The 22,953-nt window shown below is 39.7% G+C and overlaps 2 protein-coding genes across 3 annotated transcripts in view; one reads left to right on the plus strand and one right to left on the minus strand.

Moving 5' to 3' along the window:
* arhgef19 (Rho guanine nucleotide exchange factor (GEF) 19) overlaps window positions 1-19,415 on the plus strand; it is a 24,846-nt gene extending 5,431 nt beyond the window's left edge. The window contains exons 2-17 of one of the 2 annotated variants that reach the window (XM_087174416.1): window positions 8,653-9,328; window positions 9,415-9,885; window positions 10,676-10,808; window positions 10,894-10,979; window positions 11,090-11,346; window positions 11,428-11,588; window positions 11,687-11,839; window positions 12,985-13,114; window positions 13,304-13,378; window positions 13,480-13,569; window positions 13,662-13,825; window positions 14,897-15,055; window positions 15,143-15,222; window positions 15,312-15,416; window positions 15,516-15,685; window positions 18,716-19,415. In XM_087174416.1, coding sequence (XP_087030542.1) covers window positions 8,674-9,328; window positions 9,415-9,885; window positions 10,676-10,808; window positions 10,894-10,979; window positions 11,090-11,346; window positions 11,428-11,588; window positions 11,687-11,839; window positions 12,985-13,114; window positions 13,304-13,378; window positions 13,480-13,569; window positions 13,662-13,825; window positions 14,897-15,055; window positions 15,143-15,222; window positions 15,312-15,416; window positions 15,516-15,670 — 2,874 coding nt within the window. In that variant the 5' untranslated portion in view covers window positions 8,653-8,673 and the 3' untranslated portion in view covers window positions 15,671-15,685; window positions 18,716-19,415. Of the gene's footprint in view, window positions 1-8,652; window positions 9,329-9,414; window positions 9,886-10,675; window positions 10,809-10,893; window positions 10,980-11,089; window positions 11,347-11,427; window positions 11,589-11,686; window positions 11,840-12,984; window positions 13,115-13,303; window positions 13,379-13,479; window positions 13,570-13,661; window positions 13,826-14,896; window positions 15,056-15,142; window positions 15,223-15,311; window positions 15,417-15,515; window positions 18,359-18,715 lie in introns of those variants that run through there. The other variant, XM_023407860.2, reaches the window with a different exon arrangement.
* On the minus strand, window positions 18,390-19,619 carry LOC111656218 (rho guanine nucleotide exchange factor 7-like). Its single transcript, XM_023407861.2, has 4 exons — window positions 19,537-19,619; window positions 19,297-19,372; window positions 19,134-19,210; window positions 18,390-18,868 (listed from the first exon to the last, which is right to left on the minus strand). The coding sequence occupies exons 1-4, from the start codon at window positions 19,603-19,605 to the stop codon at window positions 18,740-18,742; spliced, it is 351 nt and encodes a 116-aa protein (XP_023263629.1). The 5' UTR covers window positions 19,606-19,619; the 3' UTR covers window positions 18,390-18,739.
* Window positions 19,620-22,953: the final 3,334 nt, after the last annotated feature.

Here is a 22,953-nt window from a genome sequence, read left to right on the forward strand (position 1 = left end):
GGGGGTGGGGGGTGGGGGGGAACTGCTGGTGCTCAGCTGGGGAAAAAAAAGAAGTGGAGCAGAGCGTTCAAAAGCAGCAAAGGAAGAAGCACGCGAGTGAACAAGAGCAGATGAACGCGAAAGATGCATCAGCAGTTTGTTGCAAAGTAGGTCAGCCTCTTGAAAGCTCGGTGGCAAAGGATCAGATCAGAATCAAAGTGCAAAGTGATTGACAGTTTGAGCACAGCAAAGCCAGCCTCCTCCTCCTCAATGAATTTAGACCCGAACAAACAAATCTGAAACACACTCACCGCGGCACCTTCTTCCTTTGACGTGACTCAGTTACTACAAAAACATCTGCCGCTGACATGATTGGTTGAACAATGGAAAACTTTAATTATCACTTTAATTATGAGGATGGATTAAAGGATAAGGCTCGGCATTCTTGATTGGCAGCGAATGGTGGAGGTGGGTTATATTTCCTATTTTCTTATTGTCACCAAATCCCAAAACCTCCCCACCCTGTCCCGATTATTCCACATGTTGTTGAAGAAATTGTTCATGAAACTGACTCATGTCGAGTTGTTTGTAAAAGATTTTTGTTTTTGCGGATAGAGTGGAGCATGTTTTTGAATGTTTTGATAACCGTGATCCATCAAGAAATATTCTCACCTGGTGGAGCACCTGTCAGGTCCCAGCTCCGGGTCCGACCTGTGGCCCTTTGCGGCATGTTGTCCCCTCTCTCTCTCTTGCTCTCTCGCTCTCTCTCTCTCTCTCTCTCTCTCTCTCTCTCTCTCTCTCTCTCTCTCTCACTGTGGCTTAAAATGTGCCGGATTTAACTTTTCATATGTTCATGTAACCTGCCAAAAGAAAATCCTGAATCAGCAACTCCTTTTCTTAGGATCTCGCTGCACACGGATCACCGCGGTGTGTCAGGAGGTACTCATTATGAGATTTTCTGGATTTACTGTGTGTTGGATCCTCGGCCTCCTCCATCAGCTCTGTAGCTTTTGTGACTTATGACAAAGCACCATAATTAGATCTGGTTATTTCCATAAGTTTGTCAATAGCTCCTTTGTGTCTTTTACTGTCGAGGTTGTGCGTCTGCTCTGTTTCAGCTTATCTGACTGCAGTTGTTATGGTGGCAGAGTGAAGTGAAGGGGGGAGGGGGGGAGCGGGAGGTTAAAGGTCCAAAAGTCTTGGCGTTTACGTGTGAGATGGTCGCCATTTTTTCAGGCTTTTAAATGAGAGATTGCTGTTTGTCCCTTCCTGTTGGCGCTGAGCGAGACGAGGTCAGGGAAGGCATCGCACGGCTTGTCTCCTTCATTTAAAGGCTGATAGCATCTCACACACACACACACACACACACACACACACACACACACAAACACACTCATTCAGGTGTGTGTTATAGCTTTGTGTGACCGTAAGCCATGTTGTCAGTGTGCATCTTCATGGTGTCTTAGAAGGTCGTGGGTAAGTTGCCTGAGGCTTTAGAGGAGGATTAGGAGGACCCACACCATGTGTAAACATTTGGGTAACCCCCCCCAACCCCCCACCCAAAAACCGCCTCCTCTGTAGCCTCTGGGGTGCTCACCTGTCTCAGTGGGTGGAGGATGGAAGAGGAACGAATACCAAGAAACTCCCTGACCTGAATTCACTCAACTGGCATCTGACCTTACAGGAAGAAAAAAACAACAGACGTCACCTTGACGTCTGTTGTTTTTTCTCTGCGACTGGAATTCAGGCTGAGGAGTTTTGACAGAGAGATTTAGATGAAGCCCATTAAAATACCGATGCAGATACTTCCTGGCTTTCCATCCAGGTCTTATAGATGTTCACTGTCAGATCAGTTAACAAAAGGGAAGTTTTACTGGTCCAAAAATTTTCAAAACCACATTATTTATTAAACCTGCCAGCTTCAAACAAGCAGAGGAATTTATTGCATAATGTCTGAATTAAAACAGCAAGTTGCAAGTTGCCCCTGATCGTTTTTATGTCAACACGTCATAATTCGCATCAAAATAAATTGGAGGAAAACCAGCGCAGAGGAAGATTTGAGGTTTGTGTATCAAGGCAGCAGCCGGCAATAACTCAGCGTAACTACACGGCCTCAGTAAACACAAGGGAGTGTTCATATTTCCTCTGCTGAGAAGTAACACAAACACTAATAACTTTTGTGTTACAAAAACTCGGTTTCGTGAAAAAAAACCACTGAGCGCAGGAGGACGGTGACGCTGGGTGATGTCATGTCTTGTCCCTGCAGACAATGCTGGGCTCTTTAGTCTACTGGTTGTCAATTAGTGGCCTGATGCGACTGAGTTAACCTGCGATCTCACACACACACACGAGCTGGTCGCACCACACTGTCAGGACACTCCGGTCCGTCTGACCAAACACACCGGGCTCATGCTCACGGGCGGAGAGCGTGTGGGGGAGGGGGGAAGACGCTGTCATTTTCCTGCAGGAGGTTTAAACGTGATTTGATCAAATGTAAGTCGGCTGGACGTCCAGATTTTAATCAGCCACGTGTCAACAGTGAAAACGACTCAGAATGATCCATCAGTTTGACGTTTACAGGACGTTTAATGATCTCACAAGCTGAATGAATAAACATATAAATAGAATAGATCGCTCGGAGCCGCTAGCTTAACATTCTTGAACACAACTGAAGAAATACACAGATGTAAGTGTTTGATTTTGGGATGTATTTATCTTTATTTGATAGCCGAGGTCCCAGGTCGGAATCAAACCACTGACATTCTGATTACAGTACACGGTCAGTACAACGCAGACTATTGTTTCTTTAATTTAACTTAAGTCAATAATTTAACTTCTGGCACAGGAACATAATGTCACTTCGTCCCGCCAGCGAAGCTCTGATTGGCTCTGTTGTTTTTTCCGACCAGAGACGCAGCATCAGTGCTTCGACCTTTATTTAAAGAGGCCAGGAACCAGGTTACGTACATAGAGATCACCTTGTATTTGAAGAAGTATTTGAACAGTAACACTGCTTTAGTATTTGTTGTGTTGTTGACTTCACTATGAGGCTTTTCTGTCTTTAAAGCTGAAATGTTTCTTCTCGGTTGATGCAGCTGAAAAGTCAGTAGGAAGTTTGGAAATGTCTTGAAACTCAAAAGGTTTTTGGATTATTGTTTCATATCAACCTAAAGGACTGAAAGTGACTTTTAACAGTTTGAAATCTCTGTCCTTCCAAAGCCAGACTTAGTTTCAGAAGCTCAGTTTCAGCCTGAACAGACTGTGGAGACCAACAAAATAAACCACTGACAAACCCTGCACCCACCCCTCACACAGCAACTACAAACACACACACAACTCATCATAAGCCTGAGAAAGTGCAAATGTTTATTTTTTAACACTGATACAGTGACAAAAATCATTTCAGTGAGATCTGATTCTTAGTTCAGGGTTAAGGGTTGGTCACGATCAACGCTGCCACCAGGCCGAGCCCCAGCAGCACCGGTCAGCACTGTTAATCCGACCGTGAGTCCGTCATGATTAACGGATCAGGCTGCTTATATTCTGTGTTTTTGTCATGCGTTTCTTCGTCTCTCATTAGTTTCTGACTTCACTTCTCCAAAGGACTAAAGAAACTGTTTATCTTTTAACGTTTTTCACAAATATATAGTTTAAATTAAAAGAAAAAAGCTCAATTATTTCGGGGAGCTGCAGTTTTTGGCAAATGTAACTGAAATGCATTTGTTTGTTTGACTATTTTCATCTGTGGGTTCGTACAGTTTTGTGGCTCTTGTTACTGTTTAGTGCAGTGGGACTTTATATGTGGGAATAGATTAAATTAATGAACTACAATTCTCATATTCATAGTTGGATCAGTTTGTTGTTGTTTTCTTATCTTTTCATGGGATTTATTTTTGACAGAAAGAAAAATATAGAAGACTTATTCCTGGGAAAACCCCAAACTGAGGACGTGAAAAGTGTCAGTGAGTTGGTCAGAAATGTGAAAAGTGTTTAATAAACTATTAGAAGTTGATTTGGTAGTTTAGATATAAATTGAGATTTCTAGATCAGCTGCCATGTTTGTTTTGTTTTTTTATTTTGAGTTTGAAAGTCAGAGCCAAACGATCACAGCCAGACTCGTGTTTCACTTGTCTGATGCTTGATGTTGATGTTTGCATGATATATTGACGTCTGACAGTCGGATCTGTAGGACGACACTGAACAAAGCTGACTGCTGTTTCCATCTTATTAGACAGCGACCCAGTCTCCTAGAAATTATGTTTTCTATACGACTTAACTGCTACAGAAAATATGTCATTTCTGGCTGCATTATGTTCAGAGGCGAGGTATTTCTTTAAATGAATTAAGCTCTTAATTTACAATGATCACTGTCGTCTGTGAAACATTAGACGTCTTCCATCCTGCCCCTTTAAAACATCGCACTCCCTAACACTGGAAACATAAACAGTGTAGAAATGTCTTCACCTTCCTGAACCACAAACAGCTCCAACAGAGAATCCATTTGTTTTAACACCCCCACCCCCTCCCCTCCCCCCAAACATCAAACAAACTTTAATTACTCAATTACACAACATTGGACTCTGTCATGACGCTGAATCAGCAGTTGATTTATGCTCATATTTCTGTGATGCGCTCCATTAAAGGATTATTCTGAGTCCTTTAAGATGAAGACTATCACAATTAAAAAAAAAAAAAAAATGCTCCTCACATGGCTGCTGGCATTAAAGGCATGCAACAGTGCCATTCATTAACTGCCGTACGCAGACACGCCGTCTTAGAGCAGCCTAGTGAAATTACAGGGGGGAGACACTGGCAGCAAAGTCCATAACAGTCACAAATAACACCCTGCTATGACAAGGGAAATTACACCTCTTTGGAATTGAAATTTTAATAGCATGATATAATTGTATCGGCGCGAGGAATGTGCAGTACGTGTAATCGGATGCTTTTGTGTTTTGATAAATGTGTCGAAGAGGCTTATTGTCAGTTTTTGGGATCTCAATCGAATGAGCACGTAACTAATTTTCAACAAAGAGTTTGTTGATTTATGATGAGTTGTCTGTTGGTGGAGGATTATGTGAACATTCATTCATTAGGATACAAACTAAAATACTATTCCTACACTGTAAACAAGGAAATAATTCACACTGGATCTCATAGGACAGAGATAGAGGTAACTAAAGTTTAGATAATGCTGTACATCTACAGCAGGATTACAGCATAACCAGGCAGTAATCACTTCCAGACACCAATAAGCTTGTTTCATTATGCAGCTGTGCTCTGGATGTGTTTATATGGCTCAGTGGCTGCACTATACGAGTGGATTAGTATAAGCAGTTCCCACACCCTCTCAGGTGTCCTGTGCTCAGGGCAGCCTGGCCCAGGCACACAGATAAAGGCTGCCTTTGTCTGCAGCGGGAAACAGGTAACCATTTGTGCCTGGACTACCGTGTGTGTGTGTGTGTGTGTGTGTGTGTGTGTGTGTGTGTGTGTGTGTGTGTGTGTGTGTTTGTGTGTATGTGCGTGCGTGCATGTGCGGTAGGACTGACAGGGCAGCCTACCATTGCTAAAAGAACAGGTGTGGCTTTTCAGCAGCCCCGCATTCACATCATACAGCACATGTGCATGCAATAAAAAGGTAAACTATGATTTACAGTCTGATTCTCAAGGCAAACAAACATCATTATAAACAGTTATACTTTCAGGAAAAGCATTAATCTATGTCTTTATCCTCTAAAGTGACACCCCCACACGCTCATGTAAATTACAGGTGTACAGTTTAAAGTGATACTGCTAACTATAACGTAAAATATATGTATCTCATAAAGATTTACAGCATGTCACTATGATAATTAAACTCTAAATTACAAATTAAAAAATACATGAATTGACGGGTATAATTCCTTAGGGTTATCTATGATCTATGTGTGTGTGTGTGTGGGTGGGTGGTGTGTGTGTGTGTTTGTGTTCGTGTGTGTGAACAAATACATAAAAGAGATAAAAAAGTTAACAATTAACAGTCCCAGTGTGACCTTGACACCGTACAGTAAAGTATTTTTTAGAGAGTATGTAGCAGTTTATAGTGGAATAATGATGAAGGGAAGTGTGCTTAGAAAAATCAGAGTTTAGTTTGTAGTTTTCTCCCACAATGCACCACACAATAGTAATTTGGGGGGGGGGGGCTTATGGAGAAACATAAGATGGAAAGCAGTGTGACTGCCCTGTCAACAACAGTTTTATTATCTCATACGCTTCATATGACATTTTATCGCAACAAACAATTTTTCCATTTTTAAAAGTGAGATAAGTTTGCTGCTGAGAAAGATCATATGATATAAACAAAAGCTCCAGAAAAGCTACTAAATGGACCTTGTGTGAGAATGTCTTTTATCAACTGCTGTTTCCAATATCAGGAATGAACTTTCGGTCTTCACATTTTGTCTCGTTAAAGACAAAACTAGTCTGTCAAGGTTTTCAACTGGGTCACAGTAAGCTAATTTTGTCAGCTAATTTGGCTAAGCTAACTTATTGCTGTGTAAATGTTACCTAGCTTTCCTTGTTGACTCAAATAAAGCCACAGGGATGAGACTGACCTCAGAGAGCAAATAGTTAATTTTTGTATTTTTTGGATTTTGTGGGGGAAAAAACCTGGGAAAAAAAATGTTTGGAGAACTGAAACTAAAGAGTAACTTCTGCATTTGGCTCGAGCTGTCGCTAACTGACTTGTGTTTGTAGTTATATGTGTGTATTTCTTGTGTTGTTTTTGCACTCTCTGAACAAATAGAAAAAAAGGAGACACACCATTAAAAGCTCAATATTTACACAGGAAATCAGCTCTTTTGGCTAAATGCTATCTACATACTGTAGCTAGGGTTGCTACACGTCCTGGTTTTCCCAGGGTTTGTTTTCTTTTTTGAGCCACTGTCCCAGAAAATTAATACTTTTTCCTGGGACACAAATTTTCCCAGTTTTTTTTTTTTTTTTTTGAAAATGCACAAATTTCATAGTTTCAAATAAACCCAATTTGTTTCCTTTTACTGCTTTTCTGTTTTCTTCCTGGTTATGTCCAATCCTGTGTCCGCAAACGTATGAAAACAGGTACAACAGTGACGATTGGCCAATGGCAATGCCTATACTTTTATTTGATCGGTAGCAGAAATATGAAAAAACGTTTTCCAAAAAAAAGAAAATACATACCTGGATTCCCTCTACAATTTCCATTTCCTTTTTCCAGCTGCTTTTCCTTTGCCTATTAGCTAATTGATTAGCTTAGCCATTTAGCTTCTCTATTCAGCCCTTCTGTGACACTCTAGGCGTTCAGTGCTGTAAAACCCTATAAGACCCTTTAGCTCTCCAACCAATCAGAGAGCTTGTTCCATCTCATGGCCAGTTGGGATTGTTTTGCCTGGTTTAGCTTGGGTAAATGGAGAGGCTAGAAGGAGAAGCTAAATGACTAAGCAAATAAATTAGCTAATAGGAAAAGGAAATGGAAATTGAAGAGGGAATCCAGGTATGTGTTCCCATTTGTAAAATGCCTTTTTAAAATAGTTTTTCAAATTCTATTATTTATTCATGATTTACTAAATATATTTCTAAATGGTGTATTTAATGAGTTTTATGCTGCCATTTTTAAATCTCAAGTACTTATTGATGGAATAATCATTCATTTATAAATTATTTTATTTTAATGCTTAATAATTAAAATATGAAATTAAGAAAATGCTTTTTCTACTTTTCTTGTGACATTCCTGGTCCTCCATACAACCTCCATATTAACACAGGAAATCAGCTTTGAAAAGTTGCTTTGCTACATACATGCTAGCTAGTATGTAGCATGCTAGGTACATGCTGCAGCTTCACGAAAACACAAAGGTTTAAGACCCCAGAGAACAAATACTAAATGTCTTAGCTGTTTGATCTAAATACAAAATATTAAACCGATTTACCTCTGTGTCCCACTGTGCATGTGAGTGTGTGTGTGTGTGTGTGCGTGTGTGTGTGTGTGTGTGTGTGTGTGTGTGTGTGTCTGTACCATTCATTTCACCTGGTGTTTAAGTCAGACGTTGAGGATTACCTGCTCAGGAAGCAGCAGGGTAAGAAGAGACGGAGCTCCACTGGTGTGTTTAAACAGCCTGTCACAGGAGCTAATTTTATAACCCACTACTGGGTTTTCAACAGACGTTCACTGTAAATATTCAGCCAGAGAAGGAGCCTGCTCGCTAACGTAGGCCCGACAGGAAGGTAGACCAACAACCAGAGTGATTGATGACTATAGATCTCAGGTGAAAGGTGAGAGTGCTGAGGATGTGCGCTCTTCCTCTTGTCTGTTGTGGTATTCGGTCTGGAGCTGGTGTGTTTCTTTTTGTGTGTGTGTGTGTGTGTGTGTGTGTGTGTGTGTGTGTGTGTGTGTGTGTGTGTGTGTGAAGACTGGGAAACATCCTGCACGTGTCAATAGTTTCAGGGTCCATCTTGCTAAGTCTAGGACTGTCTGTCTGTCTGTCTGTCTGTCTGTCTGTCTGTCTGTCTGTCTGTCTGTCTGTCTGTCTGTCTGTGAGCTTACAGAAAGTCATTCCTATGCCAACTTTTCTGAATAGTTTATAGCTTATGGGCATTAACCTTCAGTGTTCACTTGGCTTGAATCTAAGTTTTCTTTCCCCCTCTCTCCTCCTGCAGCTCCCATGTGTTCGTTCGGCCATGCTCCCCGGGTATGGATTCTCACCTTTTCCTGATTTCCAGCCCCACCTTCACGCTTTTCGCAGCCGAGGAGAGAGTCCCAGCATGTGGATCCCTGGCTCAGGAGAGTCCCAGGCTCTGAGCGAGGCCCAGGATGACAGGCCTCTCCTCCACCCGTGCCATCACAAGCATGTCGCCGTGTGCCAGCAGGAAACCCTGGCTTTTATTGAGCTCCAACCACCAGTGACTCCTAAACTGAACGGCCTGGGCTCTCCGAGGCCAGCTGTTGTTCCAGATGCACAATATAAAACACACTCGCTGCCACTGAATGGTTTCAGACACACGCTGAATGAACTGAATGACATGCAGAACGGCTGCCACAGGGCAGAAAATGAACATGAAACACTGACTTTGAACTCTCATACAGCTGCTGCTGATGGAGAGCGTGAACGCCGCAATGGGACTGAAAAGCCACGAACCGTCACCACAGTATGTCGTCCTCTCCACGCAGCTCTGAGCCTCCCTCTGTCGTTCCCTCTGTCCTCTCTGTACACAAACACAGACTCGTGGGAATCTCAGTTACCTTCCTCACCTGAAGGTCCTGAGTTACAGAGCCCGGGCTCCCGCCGGCCACAGAGGAGGACATCACAAGGTTCACTGAAGGAGAAGTCAATCCGTGAGTGTGCAGCTTATTTCATTTTTGAAGTTGACATTCACAGATGAGGCTTTAAAACACTTTAAATGTTTCCTGTTTGTTTCCAGGGCGAAAGATGCAGGTTTATTCTCCCGACAGCCCAAGCGATGAATCTCTCGGCAGCCCGATCCTGGATGCAGACTACATCTTCCCTGGACCCTTTGCATCTTTCCTGGAGGAGGACCTCAGTGGATTATCTTCCCTGGAGGCCGTTTCGAGTCCGTCATCCACAGACGGCACAGCAGATGACATTTTTAATCTGCCTGCAGAACCACTGCAGATAATAGAGGACTCGATACTGGGGGCGAGGGAGGACGGCGGGAGCGTGGAGACGTCCAGTGCCGCAGGGGGGAGCTGTTTGTCACGCGGCCGTCAGGGGGACCAGGAGCGGCGGCGCTTCTCGGCCTCGGAGCTCATCTCCAGACTTCAGCTGTCTCAGAGGAAGAACTCCTTCACCCTGAAGCTGGGGAAGTCTCTGTCGGCTCGGGTGGCCTCCAGGGACAGACAGAGCTCCAACAGCCTCAGCCCCAACCCTGACTGTGAGTACACGACACATCCAACACCACGGGGACATTTCACTGGAGCGCAGTCTGTCTTCATACTCATCAAACCTTCTGTTCAAACTCAGTGTCATTAAACACACTGTACTTATTTATTCAGGACTTTCCTTCAATTTGTCGTGAATGTTTAGTTTAGTATTAGAGCTCCACAAACATCACTTAATAAACTTAAATCAGACTTCATATGTACTGACAGAAGATCAATCAACATTTTTGAGAATTTATTAATTAATGACCAACATTTGCTGGTACCAGCTTCTCAAATGCAAATGTTTTCTCTTTTTTGTTTCAGTATAAACTGAATGGAACACACATGGAAATACAGAGAGTGAATTTTGCACTGAAATATTTAGTTTAATTTTTTGGAATATATCCACTTGATTTAATAAACTTAAACTTCAGATAAACTTTGAAATATAATTTTCACAGAGACAGGACAGTGGATTTTGTCTCCCATCACTCCTATTGGAAGCATGTTCGAGAGCACGGATGGATGTAACTGTTTCTTTAAGACAGACTTGAAAAAACAGGAACCTATCCTGTAAGATGTTGGCATTGCTGCATCCCTACTAGCAGACCTTTGTTGCACTTCATCTCCATCTTTATTTCTTGTCACCTCTCCTTAAAAGGCTATGAAATGTATATGTTTGGTGCATTGCCAAACAGGAGCCTTTAACAACAACAACATGTCAAGACCCTTTAACACACGAGGCGTCTCACCTCTTCCTTTGACCTTACTTCTGCACGACCTGCTGTTTATCGTCTCCAGATAAGAACAACTCTAAGCACCGCAGCTCAGGAGGCTCTAGTGATAGCGCCCCCCACAGTCCTGTAGGACCCGCGCCTCCTCTGCCCAGCAGTGACAGTGGGATGCCTCTGCATCGGTGGAGCACAAAACTCAGGTAAACACACACTTAAAATATTTCAATATAACGAGTAGGAAAATTAAAGGTCGTGTGTTAAAGCCTTTTCACATTTTCTTCACAGCATGAGAAAGAAATCCATAGAAGAAGACTTCAGCACGCTTCCAACTGTTGGAACCTCCAATCGCTTGTCAAGGTTTCTGCCTAGTTGTAAGTTTCCCTAAAAGAAATTGTTGCTATAGCATTTATTTAAACTTTCTACACATTCCTCTGTAACCGTCTTTCTGAATGTCAACGTTTCTTCTGTTTGACTCCTGCAGCGATTCTGTACCAGGAATACAGTGACGTCGCCATCAACAGAGAGATCCAGAGGCAACAAGGGAAGGAGCCGGGCACAGAGGAGGAGGGGCTGAGGGACGAGGGGTCCGACGGGACGCCGTCTCCATCGAATCTGTCTCCATCCAGCTCCTTTCGCTCCTCCCGAGGTTCTGCCTTCGCGCTGTGGCAGGACATACCTGACGTACGAACCAGCGGCCAGCTCGACAACTTCAGCAACGAGGAGAGGAAGTTACAGGAGGTGAGTGAGACTCATCACAGGTTCTTATAATTCTTGGTTTTTATCTGTTTCGCTGACTTCCTGTGTCCTCGTCAAACTCAGGCAAAGTTTGAGCTGGTGACTTCTGAAGCGTCGTACATCCGCAGCTTGACCATCGCCGTGGACCACTTCATGTTGTCGCAGGAGCTCGCCGACTGTCTCGGAGCGCAGGATAAGCAGTGGCTCTTCTCCAAGCTGCCTGAGGTCAAAGACGTCAGTGAGAGGTGAGGTGAAATGCCACGATACCTCCCTTTGTGTTCACACCTCCGTTATCGCGTCTCCTCCTCCTGAGTGTGTTTTCCTGCTCACCTGTTGCCGGCAGGTTTCTTCAGGACCTGGAACACAGACTGGAGGAAGACATCCTGCGTTTCGATGTGTGTGACATTGTCCTGAATCACTGCCCGGCTCTGAGAAGGGTTTATTTACCTTATGTGACCAACCAGGCTTACCAGGAGCAGACATACCAGCGTTTGTTGTGAGTAACTGCTTCATAAGAAACCAGAGCCTGATGTGGAAAACAAACCTGAACTTATTTTAATTTGTTTTTTTTTATTGACATTCAGCATCAAACAAATATTTCCTTTATTATATTTCATACAGTGTATTTGTGCAGCACTGACACTCAGACTTCTCGGACAGATATTGATCATATGAGGTTTATTATCACCTGGAAATGAGCACATCTGCACAACATTTTAATCATTATTTTCTATTTGCATGAAGAATATATGTTCTAGCATGTGAAACTAGTCTTATTCACAACATGTTGACTGTGTTGACTTTCAGTCTCTGTCAGATGTTTGTCCCTCAGATTTCAGACTGAATGTATTTGACATATACTCACTGGTTTGACTCAGATCTCAGAATACTTCTTAACAAAGTTTATTTATATAAAAAGGAAAAAAAAAAACGTCAATGAAAAAGAACCATGAACCGGTAGAGAGTGATTCTTTTCTTTATACGAAATTATTGATTTGTGAAAATAAAATCAGGCCCATATACATTGTTCCAATTTGTCGACAAATGCTGTTTTCTTCATTTTATAAAAGTCCGTTCACACATTTAGAGTTGGGCTCTCCTGTGAAAACCATTTCCTGGTAAGATTCTTTTTACCAGCCACCAGCAGTATGTTCATTTAATATTTATGTCTTTTCAGCCTTTCTTCAGGTTTATATCCAAAATATATCGTCTTCATTTCTAGAGGGATTTCACATTAGAAAACATCTTTTGTATCTTTCTCTAATAGTTTCTGATGACAGGACAGTCAAAGAAAATGTGGTTTGCATTTTGATTTCCATAGTTTCTCCAGCAAACAGGAAGATATATATAGATGCATATATGCATATGCAGGAACGATCTCTCTGTGCACATTCATGGCTGCAGTGAATAAAGTCCTATTGTTTCATGCTGGATGTCCATAACTTCCTCTGATGGTGCTCAGGTGTGGTTTTACACCTGCATGACTTGACTTGCAGATGGTTTGTTTTGAGTTGAGCATCAGATTTTTCTTTTTTTTTTTTTATGTCTTTGTCAGGATAAAATAACTTGCTGTAATTTTCACTCAGCTTCTCTAAAAGTCATTAAAGTGTTTCTGTAAGTTTCCTCGTCTCGTCCTCTCAGGCACGACAACCCTCGTTTCCCCGGCATCCTGGCTCGTTTGGAGGAGGACCCCATCTGCCAAAGACTTCCTCTGACCTCTTTTCTAATCCTCCCATTTCAGAGGATCACACGGCTTAAAATGCTGGTGGAGGTACGTGATTAAACGTTTGCCGCAGAATTCATTCGTGTTCGCACTTGAAACTCAATTACGTGAAACTGTAAATGAGGTAATATCGGGACTGGACGAGCAGTTTGCCGCAGCAGGTTCTTTCCCCAGTGGAGCATGACAGGAGGATTATTCACTCCCTGGCGTATTTTCAAAAATGTCTTTATTTTTCAGAATATCTTGAAGAGGACGACGCCGGGCTCTCGGGATGAGGACACCGCCACGAAAGCTTTCAACGAGCTGAAAAAGGTGGTGATTATAAAACCTTAATAGCCAGTTGGATGAGCACCAGTATCATCATCACTGGTGAGGCACAGCAGTAATGACTGTGTTGGTATGTGTCTTCTTAGATCATCAAAGAATGTAACTCCAGTGTGCAGTCAATGAAGAGGATGGAGGAACTTATTCACCTCAATAAGAAAATTCATTTTGAGGGAAAGGTGACTGAATCTTTGTTGTTCAGGATTCACTTCCTTCTTTTTGTTTGTCTTCATATTTTAACATTTTTGTTTATCATGTCTTTTCTCTGCAGATCTTCCCTCTGATCTCTCAGTCCCGCTGGCTGGTGAAACACGGCGAACTCCTGGAGGTCGACACTCAGACCATGAGCATCTCTGGATCGAAGCTGAAGTTACCCACCAAGCCCGTGTACCTCCACCTGTTCAATGACTGTCTCCTGCTGTCCAGGAGGAAGGAGTGAGTGATGTTCAGTTGATACAGAGACCAAGGACTAATATCAAAAGTCACAGCTAATATGAGCCTTAATAGTCTTAAGTTTAAACATATAGAGCAGACACAGTGAGCATTTAAAGCTCCATCCAGTCTAAAGGTCTCTGTCCATGTGTAGTGTGATTATAGATCAGGTCTAGGTTCTGTATTAATACTGTGAAAGTATCAAAGCCTCAGTCCACAAAGAAATGCAAAAAAAAAAAACTGAGCCTTAAAACCAGCTGTCAGGACTTCTGGAACTTTGTAATGTCACAACACTTGCAGAGAGCTGTATGCTAACTCTGCAGCTGGATAAAGGCTGGGAGCTGGGTGCAACTGCTAGCCTGGCTCTGTCAACACTTTATATATTATTTTGTTTAATCCGTATAAAAAGTGAAGTGTAAAAATAAGTCCGTTGCGCTGACCTCCGGGACTCTTGTTGTTTATGACATTGACGTGCAGCTAGCACAGACTCCAGATAAGCTAATCTAAGATAATCAGCTGCTAGCTGTGCTCTAGTTCCATAGAATAATAACTTTATTTATAAAGCACTTTTCTAAACTGAGTTACAAAGTGTTGTACAAACATAAAAACAAAACGACAAAGACACAGAGGAGAGAAACAAAGAGTCGATTAGCATCAGAGAGAATTACAAATACATTTTAAAACAATTAAATCAATAAAACAGACAAAAGAAAATAAAACCAAAAGTAAAAACCAAAGATAAAAGCACTGAAATCAAGGAACTTTTGAGTCGTGTTTTAAACTGGGGCATAGTAATGGCTTTTATAGCAATCATGTGAAGGATTTAAACATTTCCAACTTTGGCGCCTCCCAGTGGTTGTGTCAAAAACAACCCTGTAACTGACAGCAATGCACACAACTGCCCTCCACCATGGATCTGACCTGAGGACAGTGACAGTAAACGGGCTGAAAGCAACACGACTGCACCGCTCTCCATCAGGATTGTTTCATTTTCTGCAAAACACAAACTCTGCACTGTTTGCTGTCAGTGATAGTTACATGGCTTTTCTTTTCTTCTTTTTTTGTTTGTCACAGTACTTGGAAGTTCATGGTGTTTGTACACGCCAAGATAGGAGAGCTGAAAGTGAAGGATCTCAGTCAGAAGCTGCAGGGCATCTCAGGCTTCATCTTCCACCTGCAGCTGTGTGAAGGCCAGCAGCTCAAACACCAGATCCTGCTCAAATCACACACCGAGTGAGTAACAACAAAACTCACTAACTTCTAGACGCTTCGGCAGACGGTGCTCTAACGGGCCAACTGGTTTGTTTTGTGTCTGTGAAGGAGCGGGAAGCAGAGATGGATCACAGCGATGTTTCCATCTGATCCGCTCGAAGACATCGAGCAGGCCAGTGAGAACGACGGTGAGTAGAGAGCTGGAAGTTCACCATGAATGAAACCTCTCACTCCTCTCATTCATCTTTTTTTAAATTTTGTTTTTTTTTCCTCTCAGACATATCCCAAGTTCAGTGCATCAAAAGCTATCAGGCCCAAGAGCACGACGAGCTAACGCTGGAGAAGGCCGACATCCTCCACGCTAAGACCATGACGAGTGACGGTAAGGATCTGGATAAAGAAGTTAATTTTCTGTTTCTCACTCGCTGAACTTTAACCAAGCAGGAGATAATAAGACGCCGTGTTTTGTTTGATCCACCAGGCTGGGTGGAGGGCATCAGACTGTCAGACGGGGAGCGGGGCTGGTTCCCCAAAACCTACGTGGAGGAAATCACGAGTCGCAGCGCGCGCCTCCGAAACCTCCGGGAAAACATCCGCATCAAATGTGTCACACAGAAACTGGAGGGAGAGGACTGACCACTTCTCCTGAAGGTGCATTTCAGTTAGCTAAGTTTCATTTTTAAGCTTCTGGATCATTGTTTTGATTTTAGATGGATGGTGGGACCTTCGTATGTGGTATGCAGGTTCTAAAACAAGCTAATATTTTTAGCTGTCTCATTTCCTTTAGCATGCTAGCTGTGGATACATTTTAAAAGCTTCTACTGCTCCTTTACAAGTTTAGTATAACAGGCTTTTATACAATAAAAGTCTGTTGATTCACATTTTATCAGCAGTTTTCGCCGCTCTGCACTTCCTACACTTTGTATGTGCAATTACTTTATGCATGCTTTCTGGGTATGCATTTCAACACCATTTTAAAATCAGAGAAAAACTTCAAGCATCTCTGTTGCACATTCAGCAGCACAGCCAGTACGAGTAAGCAGCTCGTAGCACATAGCATGAGGCTAACTCGGAGTCTGTGACTGCAGACTTCAGCCCCTCTTTGTGCAGTAAACTCTGAGCAGTGCAGGAGATTCATTCATGTTTCGCTACCACACAACAGTCACCCACACACCTGCTGCTGAGCTGATCAGACACTTCAAAGGCTTTTTAATCTTTCATCTTTGTTCTCGCTGCTTTAATTTCACTGCACTACAGCGTATCAGTTCATTTCCCTCCTTGTTAAAATAAGCTCCATTAGAAAGGATGACCCCCACCCTGTATGGACTGTAAATGGTTTGTAGTTACTGCATGCACATGGTGGTTTAAAGATGAATTTCACAGTTCTGCTGTAACATGAATGAAGAGCAGATGATCCTCTTTACAAGGCTGCACTACACTAATACTTTTTTTGTCAGCGCTGTAATCCCATTAAAGGATTAGTCCGACTATATTCTGTATTTTTATTATCGTCAACAAAGTCCATGAAAAGACCAGAGCCTACATGTTTTGTCTGTCGCAGCTTAATGGTGCTTATTCCTCTGTTCCATAGTGAAATCCACTCACACATCCTGCTGCTGTAAATACTGACTAGAGCAGCAGTTCCCAACCTGTGGTCCAGGGCCCACTGGTGGGCGCTGAAGGTATTGCAAGTGGCCCGAAAAATTCATTTGCAAAACAGAACAATTTTGGTGAAAAGATGTAATCATAAATACATGGATAAATAAATGAAAATATAAATACAGTTTTTAAATATTTTAAAACAGTATTATCCTGTTTTCAGTTCAGTCCTAAATGTTTGATCATTACCTTTAAAATAAAAAGTTACCGAGTCAGAAGTGGTGCCATGAGTTGGAAAAGGTTGGGAACCACTGGACTAGAGCATCTAATGTGTATTAATCCACCGCTGAAACTAGTCCTTGACAGTTTCACAGTTCACTCCTGTTTGAGTAACATTTGCTAAGAACTACAGTTCCCAGTTTAGGCTGCACAACTAATCCAAATATAATTGAAATCACAATTTGGCAAAGTGCAATATCCAAATTGCAGGAGTTCTTCTGATAAAGGTAAAATGTGTCACATTGTTGTGCATTGTTATTACCATCAGTGTTGTGGTGCTACAGAGACTCCACAACCTACAAATCATATTCTCCAGATGTAAAGGAAACATGTTTGTTTTGTACAATACCAACAAAAATCACATCACCAGCATTTTTACATTTTTACAAAAACTAAAAATTCCAACTGAAATCATGACTCAGATCACAATCACAATATCTTCACAAAAATCACAATATGAGTTTTTTTCGTATCGTGCAGTCCTAGTGTCCAGATACTGGATATTATAGAGATTTTTTGTTAAAATAAATTAAACTTTATGTTTGTGACGTGTCTGTTTTTAAAGACTTTACACCTTCAGTAGGAACAAATGAGCTTGGGGCTGAAACGTACATTGGAAAGTGAAGAAATGAACTTACACATTGTAGGTTTTGATCTTTTCATGGCATTTGTTGACAGTAAAAGTAAATAAACTGACTCTAGCTTTGCCCTTTAAAACTGGGAAGTGGAAAAAAAATACCAAATTTACCTTGGAACGCATTAACGTTACCCACCTGTGTAGTAAATATGCAAATTTATCTTCAAATGTACTAATTATAAAACTTTGACAAGCCCCAGTTTAGCACCAGTTGAATGAAAGCTCGACATTATTGTATTACACTAATAATACAGAATAAAATAATGCAGTTTTACAAAAAGCACTGATTCATATTGAGGCCGACGTCATTCACACCATTCCCCTCGTTAAATGTAGAAATCCCCAGATGATCAATAGCACAGTGTAACTGAGCTGAGACCTGTTGTTAATGAACCACTATAATCAACATTCAAAAACTCGACCAGTGGCACATGAAATGTTTGTAACCCTACTTTTTTTTTCTATATCTAAGTTGTTAGTTGTAATTTAAGTGGTTGCTGTTGCAGCATGTGTATTTATACTCCTCTAGCTGGTTGTTCTCTAAGGAGATTCTGATGTAAATTGAATTTTACTGTAGATGGCTTCATGTATAAAGCGTAGAAAATGGTTCACTTTTTTTTTGACAATAATTTATATGAAAAAAAGATGTAACAGATATTATGACATTCCATATCTATAAACGTTGCAGTCAGAGTAATTTCTAATACCATGATGAATATAAATACTGTAATACACTGGATGTTTACTGGATTTCTCCACACTACTGTAAATGTTTAACCACTGAAATAAAAACTGATTCTTCCATTTTATTTTGTGTTGAAATAATGATTTTCTCTAACCCCACTTTTAAACAGTTTATTCTGAAAAGGTAAACTATCATGTGTATGCCTGTATGTACAGTTTGTTCCTCTACAGCTCTACAATCTCTTCATCTAACATTTCCTCAGCTGTGATCTGCTCTTAATCTAGGTCATGGCCTTGTTTCAGTTTGTCCCCACATGAAAGAAGAACTAAAAGTATCTCTTCAGTCTCTCAGAGAGATGAAATCACCCAGATATATAACATTTCAGAACCTCTTCACTGCTGTGTCTCCATTTTGTGGCACAATTAGACATAAAAGTAATATGTACATGCTATCTACACAGTTTTATATTTTGTAATTACAGGAAAATTTCAAGCTTTCTGGTGAGTCAGCTGCGTCCATTGATTTGACATTGGTCGGCAAGAATCATCGGCTCCTGGGACTCCTTCCTGCTCCTCTGCAGCTTTGGCACGATTGGAGGAGCAGCCTGACTCGCAGGGATGCTGCTTCTGTCTGGCTGCAGATCAAAGACAAAAACCTTGTTGATGCACAGTTGCGACGAGATGTCACCTTGGGCCCTCATGAATATTTCTTTCAAACAGGACTGCAGAAAGTATTGTTTTTCCCTAAATCAAGAAATGGAACAAAATTCTGCTGCCCCTGAGTGGCCAAAAGATAATTTAATGCAGCTTTGAATGATATTAAATCAGTTGTGTATCTCTTGTTTATGTCAAGTTCAAAGGACCGTATTAGTGGTAGTCTTATATGTTCTAGAGTCTGACCTGTTGTAAGTGAAAAATCCAGTTCTGATAATCCTCCAAGCAGGTGCATGAAACTTGCAAGGGGTCCACCAGCTCACCTGAAACAAAACAGTGATTACATAAGATGACTGTAACCATCACTGCAGGTAAAAGAGGACTGGTGTCACAGCTTTGTACAGTTTACCTATCAGCTCAAACTCCAGCCGTCCGGACAGTGTTGACCGCTCTACGGCTCTGATGCCATGTCGGGGCAACCTGCCCTGTTAAAGATGACAATAAAATGACTGTGGAGTGAGTGTTTCATTTTAGCTTCTTAGTTGAAATGAATTTACTGACGTTTCAGGCAGCATGTTTGAGTTAGAAAATGTTCCATCTTTACAAGAAGTTTACAGTTGTGCAACAGTGGAGAGTAATGTTACACTACCTCGTATGTTATGTTCAGACGCTTATTGTCCAAGGACAGCAGCACGACGTCTTGAGGGAAGAGAACCATCAGTCTCGCCTGGCGTCCCTAAGAGAACGCAATCACTGTTAATGTTGTATCAGTAACAAAGACAGAACATTGTTTTCCCTCTTACGGTTCAATACAGTACATGTTTATTGATTTAGGGGTGAATGAACCAGTGAATAAACAGAAGATTTCAAAATTCTGCCCTCCTGTAAAATGTCATACTATAATAAGTCATGAAAATGTAATAGTATAGTGTGGCAAAAAATCTTCAAAAAATGTCATAGTATAGTAAGGGATAAAATTTTCAAAAAACATCATGATATAGTAAGGCATAAAAAGTAATAGTATAGTAAGATATAAAATATTTTTAAAAAGTCATAGTATAATATGACATAAGATTTTCAAAAAAAGTCATAGTATAGTGAGACATAAAATTATCAAAAAACATAGTATAATAAGACATACGATATTAAAAAAACGTCATAGTATAGTATGGCATAAAACGTCAAAAAAGGTCATAGTATGATAAGACTTAAAATAATCAAAAAACATCATAATATAGTGAGGCATAAAATTATCATGAAACGTTATAGTATAGTAAGGCATAAAATTATCAATAAACATAGTATAGTAAGGCATAAAATTTTAAAAAGACGTCATGTTATAGTAAGGCATAAAACGTCATGAAAACGACATAGTATAGTAAGGCATAAAAAGTCATGAAAACGACATAGTATAGTAAGTCATAAAAAGTTGTAGTATAGAAAGGCATAAAAAGTCGTATTAAAGTAAGGCATAAAAAGTCATGAAAACGACATAGTATAGTATGGCATAAAAAGTCATAAAAATGACATAGTATAGTAAGGCATAAAAAGTCATAAAGACAACATAGTATTGTAAGGCATAAAAAGTCATAAATACAACATAGTATTGTAAGGCATAAAAAGTTATATTACAGAAAGGCATAAAAAGTCATAAAAACGTCATAGTATAGTATTGCATAAAAAGTCATAAAAACGTCATAGTATAGTAAGGCGTAAAAAGTCATAAAAACGACATAGTATAGTATGGCATAAAAAGTAATAAAAACGTATTAGTATAGTAAGGCATAAAACGTCATCGTATAGTAAGGCGTAAAAAGTCATAAAAACGACATAGTATAGTATGGCATAAAAAGTCATAAAAACGTCATAGTATAGTAAGGCGTAAAAAGTCATAGAAACGACATAGTATAGTATGGCATAAAAAGTCATAAAATCGACATAGTATAGTATGGCATAAAAAGTCATAAAAACGACATAGTATAGTATGGCATAAAAAGTCATAAAAACGTATTAGTATAGTAAGGCATAAAACGTCATAGTATAGTAAGGTTTAAAAAGTCATAAAAACGACATAGTATAGTATGGCATAAAAAGTCATAAAAACGTCATAGTATAGTGAGGCATAAAAAGTCATAAAAACGACATAGTATAGTATGGCATAAAAAGTCATAAAAACGTCATAGTATAGTAAGGCATAAAAAGTCATAAAAACGACATAGTATAGTAAGGCATAAAAAGTCATAAAAACGACATAGTATAGTATGGCATAAAAAGTCATAAAAACGTATTAGTATAGTAAGGCATAAAAAAGACATAGTATAGTAAGGCGTAAAAAGTCATAAAAACGACATAGTATAGTATGGCATAAAAAGTCATAAAAACGTCATAGTATAGAAAGGCATAAAAAGTTATAGTATAGAAAGGCATAAAAAGTCATAAAAACGTCATAGTATAGAAAGGCATAAAAAGTTATAGTATAGAAAGGCATAAAAAGTCGTAATAAAGTAAGGCATAAAAAGTCATAAAAACGACATAGTATAGTAAGGCATAAAAAGTCATAAAAACGACATAGTATAGTATGGCGTAAAAAGTCATAGAAACGACATAGTATAGTAAGGCATGTAAAGTCATAGTATAGTAAGGCATAAAAAGTCATAAAAACGACATAGTATAGTATGGCATAAAAAGTCATAAAAACGTCATAGTATAGTGAGGCATAAAAAGTCATAAAGACAACATAGTATTGTAAGGCATAAAAAGTCATAAATACAACATAGTATTGTAAGGCATAAAAAGTTATATTACAGAAAGGCATAAAAAGTCATAAAAACGTCATAGTATAGTAAGGCATAAAAAGTCATAAAAACGACATAGTATAGTAAGGCATGAAAAGTCATAGTATAGTAAGGCAAAAAAACAACATAATATAGTAAGGCACGAAAGTCATAGTATAGTAAGGCATAAAAAGTCCTAAAAAGGTCATAGTATAATAAGTCATAAAAAGTCATAAAAAGTCATAGTATAGTAAGGCATAAAAAGTCACAAAAATGACATAGTATAGTAAGGCATAAAAAGTCATAGTATAGTAAGGCATGAAAAGTCATAAAAAAGACATAGTATAGTAAGGCGTAAAAAGTCATAAAAAACGACATAGGTTAGTATGGCGTAAAAAGTCATAGAAACGACATAGGTTAGTATGGCGTAAAAAGTCATAGAAACGACGTAGTATAGTAAGGCATGTAAAGTCATAGTATAGTAAGGCATAAAAAGTCATAAAAAAGACATAGTATAGTAAGGCATAAAAAGCACATAGTATAGTAAGCCATAAAAAGTCATAAAAACGACATAGTATAGTATGACCTAAAAAGTCATAAAAACATCATAGTATAGTAAGGCATAAAAAGTCATAAAAACGACATAGGTTAGTATGGCAAAAAAGCATAGAAACGACATAGTATAGTAAGGCATGAAAAGTCATAGTATAGTAAGGCAAAAAAACAACATAGTATAGTAAGGCATAAAAAGTCATAAAAAAGACATAGTATAGTATGGCATAAAAAGTCATAAAAATGTAATAGGATAGTATGACCTAAAAAGTCATAGGATAGTATGACCTAAAAAGTCATAAAAACATAGTATAGTAAGGCATAAAAAGTCATAAAAGCGACATAGTATAGTAAGGCATGAAAAGTCATAGTATAGTAAGGCAAAAAAAGTAATAAAAACGTATTAGTATAGTAAGGCATAAAACGTCATAGTATAGTAAGGCGTAAAAAGTCATAAAAACGACATAGTATAGTATGGCATAAAAAGTAATAAAAACGTATTAGTATAGTAAGGCATAAAACGTCATAGTATAGTAAGGCATAAAAAGTCATAAAAGCGACATAGTATAGTAAGGCATGAAAAGTCATAGTATAGTAAGGCAAAAAAAGTAATAAAAACGTATTAGTATAGTAAGGCATAAAACGTCATAGTATAGTAAGGCGTAAAAAGTCATAAAAACGACATAGTATAGTATGGCATAAAAAGTAATAAAAACGTATTAGTATAGTAAGGCATAAAA

Source organism: Seriola lalandi, unplaced genomic scaffold (assembly GCF_002814215.2).
Source record: "Seriola lalandi dorsalis isolate HSWRI2012SDOR001 ecotype SW California unplaced genomic scaffold, Sedor1 jcf7180002054349, whole genome shotgun sequence".
Taxonomy (NCBI): Eukaryota; Metazoa; Chordata; class Actinopteri; order Carangiformes; family Carangidae; genus Seriola; species Seriola lalandi.

Coding starts and splice junctions, on each gene's coding strand:
- LOC111656218 (XM_023407861.2), bottom strand. CDS start 19,605: ATGGTTCTCTTCCCTCAAGACGTCGTGCTGCTGTCCTTGGACAATAAG. Junction 19,373..19,536: donor GTCTGAACATAACATACGAG/GTAGTGTAACAT, acceptor CATCTTTAACAG/GGCAGGTTGCCCCGACATGG. Junction 18,869..19,133: donor GGATTTTTCACTTACAACAG/GTCAGACTCTAG, acceptor TTTGATCTGCAG/CCAGACAGAAGCAGCATCCC.